This window comes from Schistocerca gregaria, chromosome 1, assembly GCF_023897955.1.
Source record: "Schistocerca gregaria isolate iqSchGreg1 chromosome 1, iqSchGreg1.2, whole genome shotgun sequence".
Lineage (NCBI taxonomy): Eukaryota > Metazoa > Arthropoda > Insecta > Orthoptera > Acrididae > Schistocerca > Schistocerca gregaria.
Window position 1 is genome coordinate 71072240 of NC_064920.1, and position 15051 is coordinate 71087290.

Sequence of the window (15051 nt, forward strand, 5' to 3'; positions counted from 1 at the left end):
TGCCACACAAGCTGCGCGAAGTCTACACAAGTGATGTGAATTTGAGCGAATTCATTGGATCATTCGAGCAGAAAGATCAGCCAGCGGAAAAACGCGAATATGTTCCTCTTTAAAACACTTTCACAGAAAAGTGAGGACCTAGCTGCACAGTCCTCATTTCGTCTTTCTCATCAAAACTTTTGTCATGAGAACATATTCGCGTTCTTTTAACACAGAACGTTCTAAAATCCTTTTACCCAGTCTCTCTTTGTAGATTAGTCTTCATGCTCATCAACTCCTCCTCACTGCCACTGTGTATACGTTTCTCTCCCACTGCCTCCTTTTATCCCAAATGATTTCTGTCTCCTCTGTCATTTACACTGTCTCCTTTCGTCTTTTTTCCCACTGCCAAAAATTACGGGAGATTCCAACTTACATTTTCCCCTGTTCCCACTTGTTTAAAATTTCTCTCCAATAACGCGCCCTCACCTTTACCTACGTACTAAAGTCTGCTTGGCTTGGACAGTTCAGATCCCCCAAGCCTATGTATGGTCACCATTCATCTTTCTGTTTCATTTCTACTGTCTCATCTCTCTTTGGCTCCCACTGCTATTTTCTTCACCCATCTGTCTTTCTCTTTCACTGTCACTCCCATCATCACTGTCTCCTCTCTCTTTCCCTTCCGCTGCCACTCTCTCATCTTTCTTCTACCCTCACTGTCTCTCTGATACTCTCTCTCTCAGCACAAAAAAGTGTGAATATGCTCACATGCCAAAATTTTTGACGAGAAAGGCGAAATGAGGATTGAGGCAACAAATTCTCCACTTTTCTGTCAATGTCTTTCAAAGAGGAACATCTTCGCCGTTTTTGTACTCGGATAGGAGCATTTTCCCGCTGGTTCCCTTCTTTTCCCTACTACATCTGGGTGTGCTGCTTATATAAAACGAATTCTTTAGACCTTTAAAGTTTTCACAGTTTATTTATATACTTCGACACTTTTATATAATTAAACAACGGGTAAGCATAATATAAGGTTAACGCGAAGTTTTTGCTTTATGCTTTGTCTGCATACTTTGCTGATTAATCCCTACTAGTCGAACACGCCCGACCTATGATTTGTATCTTAAAATAAAAATGTTATTAGTAATGCTTTACTGAATTTCTAATATTTCCAATTTTACGTAATCGTTGGCAGACATTTTAAGTTCTTTTCAGACGTGTTAAGATCCGCTGAAGCCCGTCTTTTTGCCAATGCAATACCAGTTTGGGCACATTTGGATAGGCCTGAAGTGCCAGTTATACAGAGACAGCGCGTCATAAAGTTTTATTCGTGAAAAAATGCTGACTAAAAACATAGTTTCGTGACCTCAGAGCCCTTGCAATGATCCTAGAACCCTTGTCATTCGTTCACTGCGTCAGTTAAAACTACATTTACTTTTCATACCGGATATTACGGCATACCTACAGTAACTTGAAACCTCTGGATCTCGGTAGCGGAAAACGGCGTTTCTGAATTAATCTCTAAGGAACGTACAGTTAATATTTGAGCCATTTGATACGGTTAGTTATTTAAATAATTGCAGCCTACGATGCGAAACCGGCTGAAAACCGGTTTTTGCGGGTTTCTGCAGTTTAGTTTTACTCTAGATTCCAAATCACCTTATCATTTCGCACTATTTTGGCTGCGAAATTCTATTTTTCAAAATAATCTCCGTTCAATGCGGCGGCCTTAACCACCTCTCTGGGATGGCCTGTGCGCCCACACGGTACCACTCTGCTCGTCGACATCGGAGCCAAGGTCTCGCTGCATCATCTGCGTACTGCTTCCCCCTTCATTGGGGCAAACAGTTGGAAGTCGTAAGGTGCGAGATCCGGGCTGTAGACTGGATGCGGAAGAACATGCTTTGAATGTCCCAACAGGTGGACGAGTATGCCAGCACTTCCAACACAGTGGTTCAGTCAGCGGCGAGGTGCTTCACTGTGATCCGTCGAATAGTTCGAGAGAGAGTGTCCGCACGCAGGAGTCAGGGCTGTGTGCGGCTGGCCGGCACGAGGCACATCGGAGAGATTTGCGCCACCTTCCTGGGCGATGATCATAGACACCTCGTCCAACGCCTCAGTGTCTTCGTAGACATTCTGCAAGAGCCTCTGAATATCTGCCATGCTCTGGTTATCAGCCAAAAGAAACTCGATGACAGCTCTCTGATTGGAACGCATCTGGGTTACAGTCGTCATTTTTAAGTCAACGTACAGAGCCGCCACCTACCGAAACTTCGTGAAAATATAGGAGCGGGAATATTTCATGATGCCTCACAACAATTCTGCATTTTTCCAACCGCAACTCGCCGAGAGAAAAAAAATGTGTTGTACTGAACGCCACAATGGCGACAACATGCTCCAAAAAGCCCCACGCGAAAATGCAATATGTCAGGGGATCATATCTCGGGTTATATTGATTAGAGAGATAAGGGATCAAGTGTTTTGGATAGCCCTTGGCCTAGAGACCATTTGTATATTTAGCGGAAGAACGGTTATACCGTAGCTATCTTACAGTGCAGGGTCAAATTTTAAACATTACATACTTCCTCCAGCCCAGACAAATTGAGGAAATAGGTGGTTCTTTTGCAATAGGTGTGGTCTAGGATGGGCATTAGCACCATTTGTTCACGGGCGGTTCCTGAGAAAACCCCGAAAAACCATTAGTTTTAGATACCAATTGCGGGGATAGCCAGTTCTATAATTTTTGTTCGTGGAAGAACGTCGAAATATTTGCCATATGTTCTTAAGGCGATATTCTCGGGGAACTTGGAAACCTCCTTCGATGTCATTATCCGTTAACGAGCTCCAGAATTTCAAATTTACCGTACGTATGCAGAAAGCAGCAAAAACCGGTTTTTAGCCGGTTTCGCATCGTAGGCTACAATTATTAAATAACTAACCGTATCAGATGGCTCAAATTTTAACTGTACGTCCTTAGAGATTCATCCAGAAATGCCATTACTTATTGAACGCCAATCCTATCTCAAGTCGGTTTACGATGTGAAAATGTTTACAGCAGTGTCAATAATGTTTCTAACATGCATCCAGTTTGTTCATTTATGGTTTGGAAAAAGCTGTCATCTGTTTAAAGAAAACTCGTCTTTCAGTGGCAAGCATCTTCATAGTGACGTCAAATGCAGATGACAGTTTCACGAAAACTTTGCGAATGGCGGTAAAAAGAGTATTTCTCAACAACCAGTACACTACCGATTGTTTAAAGAATCGAACTTCCATGCATAAAACAGTTTAAAATATCTGCGTAATTGATAAATGAGTTAATGTGTTAAATAATTGGCGCTAAGCATGCAAGCCAGAAGAAGTACCGAAATGTATGAAGAGGAGTTTGTGGCACAACTTAACAAGAAGAAGGGACCGGTTGATAGGACATGTTCTGAGGCATCAAGGGATCACAAATTTAGCATTGAAGGGCAGCGTGGAGGATAAAAATCGTAGAGGGAGACCAAGAGATGAATACACTAAGAAAATTCAGAAGGATGTACGTTGCAGTAAGTACTGGGAGATGAAGAAGCTTGCACAGGATAAAGTAGCATGGAGAGCTGCATCAAACCAGTCTCAGGACTGAAGACAACAACAACATGTTTAATGAGTACATTATGACAGAATTTTAAACTTTTAAGCTGGATCAATAATTAAGCCAAATAAAATCAAATTTTTATTGCCGCTGTTAGGCAACCTGCAACTGGAGGAAGACTTCGGGTTCTCCGCGGATTTCAAAATGGTTCAAATGGCTCTGAGCACTACGGGACTTAACTTCTGAGGTCATCAGTACCCTAGAACTTAGAACTACTTAAAGCTAACTAACGTAAGGACACCACACACATCCATGCCTGAGGCAGGATTCGAACCTGCGACCGTAGCGGTCTCGCGGTTCCAGAATGTAGCGCCTAGAACCGCTAGGCCACTCTGGTCGGTCGCGGATTTCACTTTGAAACATTGGTGTCCATGGTCGCCTCATCTCACGGCATGTGATTCTTTTACTTTCCTTTATTTTTGGGGGTTTGTCAAAAGTCTCTGTCTTATTTGTCACACCTTCTAACAGTTCTAGGTGTATGTACAGGCTTCTGAAAGACACAACGTTGTGAAGTCGGGAAGTTCCTTTAAAAATAAAAACTGTTTGGACTTCTGAGTAAGTGAAAATTTTCTTCTAGCTTCTGTCTTCATTCAAAATATGAATCTTTTTGAAATACCTTGCAGTAAGTACTGGGAGATGAAGGAGCTTGCACAGGATAGATTAGCATGGAGAGCTGCATCAAACCAGTCTCAGGACTGAAGACAACAACAACAACAACAACAACATGGAAACTGGAAATGAGCGTTTGGCGTCCTTGGCCGGGAGGCCCCTTAGGGGGCAGGTCCGGCCGCCTCGGTGCAGGTCTGCCCACTGAAGCATATTTAACAGCTTACGAGGGACTTTTAAAAAATCGATCGTTTTGCACTGACAGTTCGGTTTCATACAGAGATACGGGCCAGTGTTCAAGGAACCTCTACCTGCAAACCCACTAATAATTTTCTTTACAAGTGAGATCCGTTTTTTAGAATTGTATAAAAACCTTTTTAGTTTCAACAATAATGTTTTGCTCGATTTATTTGCCAAACATTCTCAGTGAAAGCTCATCGCACACACCAGGCCACAAGAATGTACTGTGAAGTGTCCCAACTCAGAGACTGATCCAGCTTATCAAACACGGCCCAATCAACTGTGGAAACGTTACTTAAGAATGCTTCTAAACTAGACGAAGCGAAACGCTTCCAAGAACAAGAATAAAGTCTTGTAGTCATGTTTAGGTAAAAAAATGAAGGGAGGGTTTAACGTCCCGTCGATGACGAACCACAAGCTCGGTTAGGAGAAGGAAATAGGCCGTGTTCTTTTCTGAAAAATCAAATCAACATTTGTCCTAAGCGATTCCGATAATTAAAAAAAAGTTTAATCTCTATGGCCAGACGGCGATTGGAACCGTCGCCCTCCCAAATGCGAGGCCAGTACACGTAAAGGCAATTATATTTCATGTGAATGAGGAAGCAAATTTAGAAATACCAAAACTCTTAGCAAAACAAATTTATTGTAGAACAGATGAAGGACTCCAAACTAAAAGGTCGTATGCACATTCTAGTTGCAACTGGCCGTAAATTTATTCATTTATTAATTAATTGTACGTTATAGTGCTATCTTTGAAGGGTGAAAAAGCGAAATTTAACTTTTATTACTGTAAACGGCCACGCAAACGACTTACCCTAAAACTATTCCGTCACGGGATTAGAACAACAGATTCCTGTATTTCATGGGCATAGTGTTTCCAAATAGTCTATCAGAACAGGTTCTGGAGACCTTCTCAAACCTTCAACGTATCGGGTGGCGCGAGTGATAACGCAGTACCTAGCTGAGAAATGAATCTAGGTTTGATTCCCCGTTGGGTACCCAGTTCGACCTGAAACATATAGTCATAGCAGAATATATTGGCCACAGAGTAAAAGATTTCATTCTCAACAAGAAACATTGTTGGTGTCGAAATCCTGGACGCTACAAGGATTCCGGCGTTTAAATAAACCTGCAATTAACCACATTGCCTAGTACCAAATGGAGATAATTAAAAAACCTAATGAGAATTAGTACACGTTTTCCACACAATCAGATTCAAATCATCATATAACTTGATTTGATGCTGCATCATCATTGGTGAGATATTAACTAGCGGTATTGTTCAAGTGTGTGATAAATACATCGCAGTAACATAAGCTAGTTGTCGCCATGCTATTGAAGTACACTCAGAACGCTTTCATCGAACGAATCGACTAATTAGTATAAAGCGAATAGACGCTATTCTTTCAGCTGTGGATCAGAAAAGACAGGAATGCGCTTATAAGATTCTTTGGCGTTTCATACTCTTAGTAACTTAACAGAGCAGAAGTTGGTAGCCGTGTATGTTTGAGCAGTTGAGTTAACAGTCAAGGACGCACACGAGAAACTTGGAAGCGTCGAGTCGCCGCAGACGCACGGTTGCAGGCAGAAGTGTTTCTATCGTTGGGAAGGATGGCTGCTGCGGAGGTGCTGCTGACCATAAGTAATCCTGTGCTTAAGGCATACCTCTTCCATGTTGGAGTACTTGGACTAAAAATGCTGTTGATGTCTCCGCTCACAGCACGCCAGCGTTTTAAGCATAAGGTACGATTAATGGAATATGAATTTAACTGTTTACTACGTAACTGTTGCGTATGGGTTTGAGAGCGAGAAATCAAATTTATATTCTTCTAAAGAAGCTGAACAGTTTTATGGTACGTAGTATCTTGTCAATATTTCTTGAGTCCACTGTGAATATTTCCTCACTTCCAGTGGAAGACTACTTTTGTTACTTAACTATTCGGTGTACAGAATGAAATGAGGGACTTTATTATTTCTTTGAGGAAAAAAAGAAAACATGGTGCCAGATTATCCTTCTCCCCTTTTACTGTGGCATTTTGCGTAACGGTACTCTACAGTTTCTGACTGTGTTTTCTCAGAGACATAGGTGAAATCGCAGCTCCCTAATATAGGACACAAAAGGAGTGTCTGAATTGAACGCACACTTTATTTCATCATAGATGTATTCCACGTCTTTTTGGTCGAGCTTCTGGCCAAATTTGTGTCGCATTGATTACAGCTATTACTCCGTCATTTGTATTCCAATTCTGATTCAGTTGCAGGAATTGAGTATAAAATTACAGTGGAGACCAGCTGAACGCGCACGGGAAACTCGATTGTCAGCGTGCTGCCAGCGAACTTGAGAAACTTTTTTTCCGCGCTCCGTGTAGTATTAAAATGTGAGAATTGAACCATGGCCGAATTTTCACTCCAATTAATACCGTTACATACGGTAAATTTCAGTACGAAACTATGGAAGCATATGCTTAAAGATGTGAATCTTCACTCATATTTCATACTTAGATAAAAGCCACAGATATTATTTTACCTCAGAAAGATGGGATGAATTGCAATAATTGTGATTATTGTATGTCGCGTACTTCATATCTACATCGAATTGTTTAACTTGCCGAAAGTGTTTGTAAATTTTCATGGTAAAACGTTTGCAGAAATCCGAAAACAGTCACAAGACGACTTCAGTTAAATACGTATATAAGACTCTAAACTGAAGAGAGATTCGAACATTATCCGCAATCGGCGCTACCACAGCCCTTGTTTGTATTGTTGCCAACTTATGTTCCGTTCGGGCTGTTACTGAGGTGTTGCCAATTATCACGATTCTTCGTTCCGTGTGTAACTGGACGTCGAGGATCGCAAGGAGTGCTATGTATTTACTTTTTCCATTGTCGGGGCATTGAGAATATTTAGTTATTAACAACAGCGACATTACAGCAGATAAGTAATGTATAGTGACTAATAAACTAATGTTCTGGTACCGGTTTCAGTTTAGTTTATTTTTGTCCATAGTATTACATGTGTCACGTTGCAAGCTTTATACAGAATAAACAATATTGCTTACAAAATTACCAATTATACAGAAAAACAGTTTTTATTTATGTACTAATGATATTAACAGATACGGAATTGCAGGACAGAAAGCAGTGGAGAACTCTCTTAAAAAAAATACCGGTATGTAATAATGATACACACAAACTGTCTGTACCTTGCAGACGTAAAGGCGGTAGTCAGCGTTTTATAGGTCAATGGAAGCATCCGATTCCATCCGTTTGCTTTGAGCGATGACATAAGGGTTTTGTGGTGTGTTACGGCGCTGAGTTTGAGTTGATTATGTTTGTAGATGTCTTCTTGTTGTGTTTGATGGCGGTCCCTTCTGCATTTTTAGCACTACAATTAGTTCCTTTTTTTCTCTCCTCAGGAAGCTGTTTTCCATTTCCGCACCAAGATGAGCTTTACTCAGTAACTAATTTTAAATTTATCTTTGTTCTATCAATTTGCCTGCAAATATTGCTCCGCCTCCACCAACAAGTCTCTTTCGGATGTGCACATTTTATACCCTTTATGCTATGTGTGAGTCTGTTGTAAGTTAATCAGCCTGCATTTCTAGCGCCGCTATTTATGATTTTCAGCCATTTGGTGGAAAGATAGCAATTTCCTCTGGTTCCTGTGTTGTTGCAATGGAAATCTCTGTTTAGATGTGCTGTACAATTTACCATTAAAATAAGTATTGTCTTGTGTATGTGCCGGCATATTTAAGTTAATATTTTAGATTTGCTTTTGCAGGATTCTGTGGTGTTAGTTTTTTATGCATCTGAGTTCCTTCTTTTGAAGTTATAATTTTCTCTGCATATGTACATCTTCTGCTACCCTAATTGGTAAAAAAAACCAATATGTGTGGAATGATGAGTCCGAAACGCATTTTTAACAAGGCTAAGGTATTCATGGGATAGGACATTTGCTTCCTTAAAATCGTTTGATATATTCATTGATTTTTTTTGGGGTCCCATTTGATTACATTAGATACAGGATGTGTGTATATAATATAGAACAAGTCAGTCCCTTCAAATGTATGGCTTACCACAATGCTGAATTACAATATAGGACTTAAAACTTACACATATGATAGTAATGTTGCGTGCATTTTTCGCTTTAATTATGTTTAGATGTTAGTTACTTATATACTCCTTTAATTTAGGTGACTACAGAACAGACATATGGTGCGTACAATATGTTAAAGAGATTATAATACAGGTAATAAAAACATTCTTCACTTTTATGCATAGGCCTATGGGACTACTACACTACAAAACTCTTCTTTCATTCAATAATAATCAAGATGTTTCACTTCTGCTATTCTGTAGATCTTGCTCTTCACTTGCTGTTATAAAAATTTTATTAATTTATTCACCTGTGGTGATTGTGCAATGGTGAGAACATTAACACAATAGTTCTCAAATGGCTGTGTGAAAAGGAACAGATTCCTATCATCAGTGAAATGAGTGACTGGTAGAACATTCCAATTGTTGTTTACAAACAAAGTATAATGTGAGAATAGACAGAACAAGGATCTTTACGAATAAGGTGTCTAATAAAATTGTTTACAGAGAAGTGGTAACTATGTTGAAAAATACAGTCATGCAGCCTGTTTGTCAGTTTGAAGTGTGGTGCAGCATACAATAAAAGTTACTTGGGATGCCATAATAACATGTAACTTACTTTTTGAAGCCCCCTCATATAATTACTATAAGTCTGTGGCAGGGTTTGAAGAACATGGCTTTCGCTCTGAAAGATTTGTGGAAGCCATAGTAGACCAAAATATTGATTTTATTTATTTACTCGTGCCGATAGGTAGCAATTTACAAACAATGTAAGTACAAGATTAAACTCCATAGGACATCCAAAATCCCGCTGTTTGAACTGCTGTATCATTGGCGATAACCAAATCGGGCATGGGTTTGGGAGGTTTCTTCAGTTGAGCAGGAGTTGATGATCTTGCTGTTCACCACATTTGCCTAGTTCATCTAATGGAGAGAAACCCCATTTCTTCAAATTGACCTTGCATCGGGGTACACCTGTTAGCCTGTTGAGGGCCTTCCATGTTTTATATGGGAGGTGACATCCTTTAGCAAGCTCTTCTTTAGGGTTGTTCCAGTACCTCTCTGATGGTGAGTTACACCAAAGCTGTATTCGATGATTTGCAGGTGACATTAAAAGTTTTAGTACAGCATTTTCCCCTGAAAATGAGGCCAGAGTGAATAAGTTTTAGTCTTTACGGCAAAAGACCATTTTTCTGTAAAAATATACTTATGTTTTGAAGTAGTATCTATTTTAAGTCATTGCAGTTTACCAACAGGTAGATTCCATCCATGAAGTGCAATTCTGGAATGTACAGAATACCTGCCTATGGCTGCCACAACCTTCAAAATATTTCTCATACACAAATTTCTTTACATATAAGAATTGGAAGAAACAATGAACACAAGTCTTTCAAAAGCTGTAGATTTTCTTGTAGTTGTGCCTCAGATCCCTCATTTTTGCCATTGGCAAGGCACCTTTCACTATTCTGATATAATAAGACATTTTTACTTTTAGAATCCAAGACTCTTCTCAAATATTAATTCATACAGTTGCTCTGTATTTACTGATAATTGTTTTACCTTTGTAAAATAAGCAGTAAGTAAAATACCTTTTGTATCTCAGAAACACTGGCTAGTATCCTATATGAGACAGAAAAATGTTATATCGGATAAAGAAAACATAATGAAAGTGACAATTAGAGGGCCATTTGATTGGAGACGAAAGTAATAAGTATGTGAATAGAAACAATTTTTTAAAAAACAAAGTTTTATACGAGTTATTTCCGTTTAGAAGTTGGGAAATACGGAAGCGTCCGACCCCGCCCGTTTGCTTTGACCCATGACGTCACAAATGTGGCAGAAACGACCATAAACCACGATTCCAATATGGTGCATATAAAGTCGGAACATACACATTATGAGGATGAAAATACATCGAAAAACAAACACACACAGTTTCCACAAAAAGCCTAACGACACTAACGGGACAAGCACGGGAAATAGGGTGTTTTTGGGTGGGGGGCAAACTACATATAAACAAATTCAGGCACCCACCCACCCCCATACAAAACAACAAAAACCAACATCACAAAACTCCCCAAACCACTAAACACAATGTCATCTGGAATCGGACACTTCCCTTGACTTACATAGCTCCCGATCCCATAAATTAGGATCAAACACTTCTCTTGGCCTATATAGTTCAAAAACATCTCCCGATACCAATATCAACATACACAGCCACACATTGGGATCAAACACTTCCCTTGACCTATGCAATGTTAATTTTATCCGTCATATCCATTCCTGAACAAAAACAAACAACCAATTAATTTAGTAAAATTACCACATGATGTACAGCGAACAACACAAAATTAACCTTCACACAAAATTGTTAACTCACTGAAACGAATTCCGTTACAAACACAGCTGACACTTGAACAATTCTGGATAATGAGCAAAAGCAAACTGAGCCCATTACACCACAGAAACGAAAACCCTGAACATACCACCAGAGAGCACAACAAACCACAACTCGACGACATCTAGAAACACGCCACACTCACAAACCAAACTCTGCACTGTCATGACATCACACACAACACCCTTACGTCACGGGCCCAAGCCGACGCATGGGATCGGATGCTTCTGTCGACCCAGAAGTTGTTATTGATGATAAGAAATAATCTATTTGGAAAGTAGGTCATCTTAGAGCCATAATATCATTCACTTTCCTTTAACCAGTAATTATGAGGTTAGGTGTGATTTTATTAATTGTTGTGGTAAATCTTTGACACAGTTTGGGACAGACAGTTGTGGAGAAGTTGGATTTGGACTGGTTTCAGCCTTGAATTAAATGACAGAGTAGATATTTTGTCGAGACGTGATTTGTTTGCTGTATTGATCTATACACAAAAATATAATTCATAACCAAAGTCATAGCTTATTTTAATATCTCTGTGATCAGTTGTAGGTTCTAGATGACATCAGTTGAGAGTGAGTAAATACACTGCACATTTTGAAAGCCTTAAAAAAATCTCCAAAGTCATGAGCCAGAACAGTCAAGTGCTTAGTATTAACAGTCCAAAATATAACAAACAAAGTTCAAACAACACAGTAGGTTTCTAAACAACTGGTTAATAAGGCATGGTATATTCTTCATCCAGTAAGCAAATAGCCTGTCCATTGCTGTGGTCTTATGAAATGATTGAAAATATTTGCTACGGCCATTTTGGATTCCAGTGCTGTTAGTCTGTGTCTTGACAAAATTTTGTGCAGCTAGTATTTATATCCCTTCAAACAGGTATAACAACTCCTGTCACTTTAACAAGCATATAGAGCCAAAAACTGACCTGAGCTTATTTTGGGGTGGCTAGTGAAGAGATCATTCTGCAGATCAGTGCCAGTGTGAGTATTCAATCCAACTGATAAATTAGTTGTGTGCTTGTATGTGCCTCTGATGCTTTACGTCAGATGTAGGGTGAAGTGGAATAGGTTCCAGTTCCATAGGGATTCACACATTTTATCCAGCAACAACCTGTTATCTCTGTGGCCTGCAATGTGTATGAGTGATATATCAATTAGAAGGATGAAGTGAGATTGGGAACCTGATCTTATGCCTGGTGACAGGGCAAGTTGGAGGAGCAGGCATTGCCGTGTTGCTGTTCCAGCCCTGAGTCAAAATGTCGCTGAAGGTGTGTGCTCAGCCTGATGTCACAGCTGGAGCTGTGACACACCAGCTAGCCATGACAGTCTGTGGCTTGAAACAGATGAGGAGCCACTGACAACACATCATATCTCTGTGTGCTGCTGAATGTGAAAGCTCAGAACTGGGAGCTCACATGATAATGCCTCACCCATGGGAGCTGGACTCTTACTGAACAATATGCAATGTCTACACCAATATAGCAGCTCTGCCAGGCTTCTGCAACTGATGAGTTTCATTCATAATTTGTGAGAAAGTTTGCCAAGGTTTCCTCGGGAGATGTAAATGTCATACATAATGCTTAGACCACAGCATATGCAATAGATGTTGTCATAAGGGTCATATATAGGAATCTGAAGAGGACATATAGCACTAGTAGCCCTTCAACAATGAAGTATAATCTGTGTACATATCCTCTAAGGATGCTCTTATTTAGTCCATAGCAGTGGGGGAGGAGGGGGGGGGGGGAGCTGCTTTGTTTTGGGTGCATTCTTTGAAGACCTGGCTTGCCTTATCAGTATCAGCATTAACATAAAATCAGTGAAAAAAAGACACTAGATCACAATGGTACTTCATTAAAATTGCCAGTTTCGTCCTATACTTAGGTCATCTTCAGACAGCGCCATCAGCTGAAGTTGTCAATGTGTACAACATCCAGCTGATCTCAGTCTCTATTCCAGCAACTGGATTACAAGATTGCTGCTTCTCAAAAATGTTACCAAAACTCAGCATTAATGTCTGACAAGTACATATGGCACCACATCAAAACATTCATCCTAGTCATTCCCCAGTGCAGTTAGTGAAGAAACTGCAGGATTTGTAGCCAGAGCATGATCAGAATGATAATCCAGTGTTCTGCTTCTTCCATGGCCAACGGCTGTACACCATTTCTGCTGCTTAACTGATGTTACAAAGAAAAATCTGTATGCTAGGCTAATCCATCCTATCTGAACTGAAAACAATACCCAATAAGGTAACATACCTTGCCTTTCCGATTGAGGTGCTTTGCAGGGAGTGAAGGGAAAATCAAGTGGAGCTTTGTACTTTAGAGGTGTACATAAAATTTTGTACCTCCATAAATAATGGCCAATGTGTCCGGAATTTAGTTGAGGTATTGATAATCTTTTTGAGACATAGTAAATTGGTTGTTTTAGGGTGTCAGCATTCTTGTGCAATGATTATGCTGATGCCTTGTTATGATTCATCCAGTGCTAACTTAAGGATCTTACACGGTGTGAAGGTTGCATGGCAGGGAGCAAATGTATAACACTTTTTTAATTATGCAGATTCCTTCTGGCAGGCTGCAGATAAAGATAAAACAATTTTTGTGCTGCTGGCACTATGGGTTGTCTATCTGAGCACCAATAGGTATAAATTTGCTATAATATATTACACATCCAAAAAAGATTGCAGTTATTTTAGATTATTAAAAGTTGACAGTTTGTGAGCTGTCATTTTTGTGTACTGTTGAATCAGAGTCTAAGAAAAGGTGCTCTACATTTTCCAAGTGTTGCTCCCACGTAGCCTCCATAACTTTCGTGTCATCCATTTAGTTTGCACATTACGGAAATCATTGGAGGAGGTGACCCAGTATTGAAATGTGGTAAGCACACTTGTGATTCCAAACATGGTCACCAGTTATGGCTGTAGATTCTATAAAGCATGTGGAAGACTATGGCCTGTTGGCTGTCCTTGCCCACAGGCAAGCAAGTATCCACTAAATCTATTAAAAGAAATACTGTTTTCACATCTAACATAGCCAACTGTTTTTCTGATCATTGAATGTGGTAATGATAAATATTGCAGTGCATGTTGATGGTCAGTTTAAATCACCACGTATCCTTATATACAGTGTTGTATCCGTGAAGTGCAGAACAACAAAGACTGTAGGTGTGAGTGGAAAAACAAGTTTAATCACACAATATCTGATTACAATCACTGTCGGACAGAATTGTACACTAAGTTCCCATCACAATCATACAAAACTATCACTTCAAATCTGTATAGTCCTTATTTACATATGGTGAGTCCAAATACTTCATGAGACTGGAGCCCGACTTCATACTTACATCCATGGCGGGGCATGTGCTTTTAATTAGTCTGGGTGTGCAGGGGTAAACAGACAACCGGTGAGCATGCAGTGTCATGACATGTAGTGATTGGCCTGCAGTTGGTAGGTTTGCTATTTTCTACATATGCCAGCAGGGGTTACTGCAGAAGCGGCACAATGGTGGTTGTGCCTGTGCTGTTAAGTGGCGGTAGTGCCACCGCTGCCTATTGGCCATGAACTGAATGCCGTCTGATTCCTGGCTGCAAAATGTTGTGCGCCACGCTGTGGTCATTGATGACAATGCAACAAGCTTTTCCTGACAGTCACCATGGGCAATGCCCAGTGATTGAATGAAATGGGTATAACGATGCTCATTGCCTGCATCCTATTTAGTGTTGCTTTTACGAGCTTGCGCACAGAAAGTGCAAATAGTTGAGGTTAAGAAAAAAGATTAGACTGGACTAGTATTGTTTGCTAATCATTTGCTGCTTTGGTGATCAGAGCAGAAAGAAAGAAGAGCCTATTACATATCCAACTTTATTAGCAGCTGGGTGAAGGTCTAGTCTAATTGGAACTCCAACTTGCTGATGTTGATACCCAGTATGGTTTGTTACCTTGCTGGATGTTTCATTGAATAATATTTCACTGATTGCTGTGGATACCTGTGACATGCTGTGGAACATTATGTGAAATGTGGCATTTCCACTTGGCAACCAAGGCAGAGGGCAGCCAGGTCCCTGTTTCTGTTTGCAAGCATTGCATACAG

At 40.1% G+C, this 15051-nt stretch overlaps 1 protein-coding gene across 1 annotated transcript in view; it reads left to right on the forward strand.

The window, feature by feature from the left end:
* The first annotated feature begins 5712 nt into the window (after nt 1-5712).
* LOC126331335 (microsomal glutathione S-transferase 1-like) overlaps nt 5713-15051 on the forward strand; it is a 35978-nt gene continuing 26639 nt past the window's right edge. Inside the window, exon 1 of the mRNA XM_049996467.1 lies at nt 5713-6199. Within this exon, the coding sequence (XP_049852424.1) occupies nt 6068-6199 (132 nt within the window). The 5' untranslated portion in view covers nt 5713-6067. The remainder of the gene's footprint in view (nt 6200-15051) is intronic.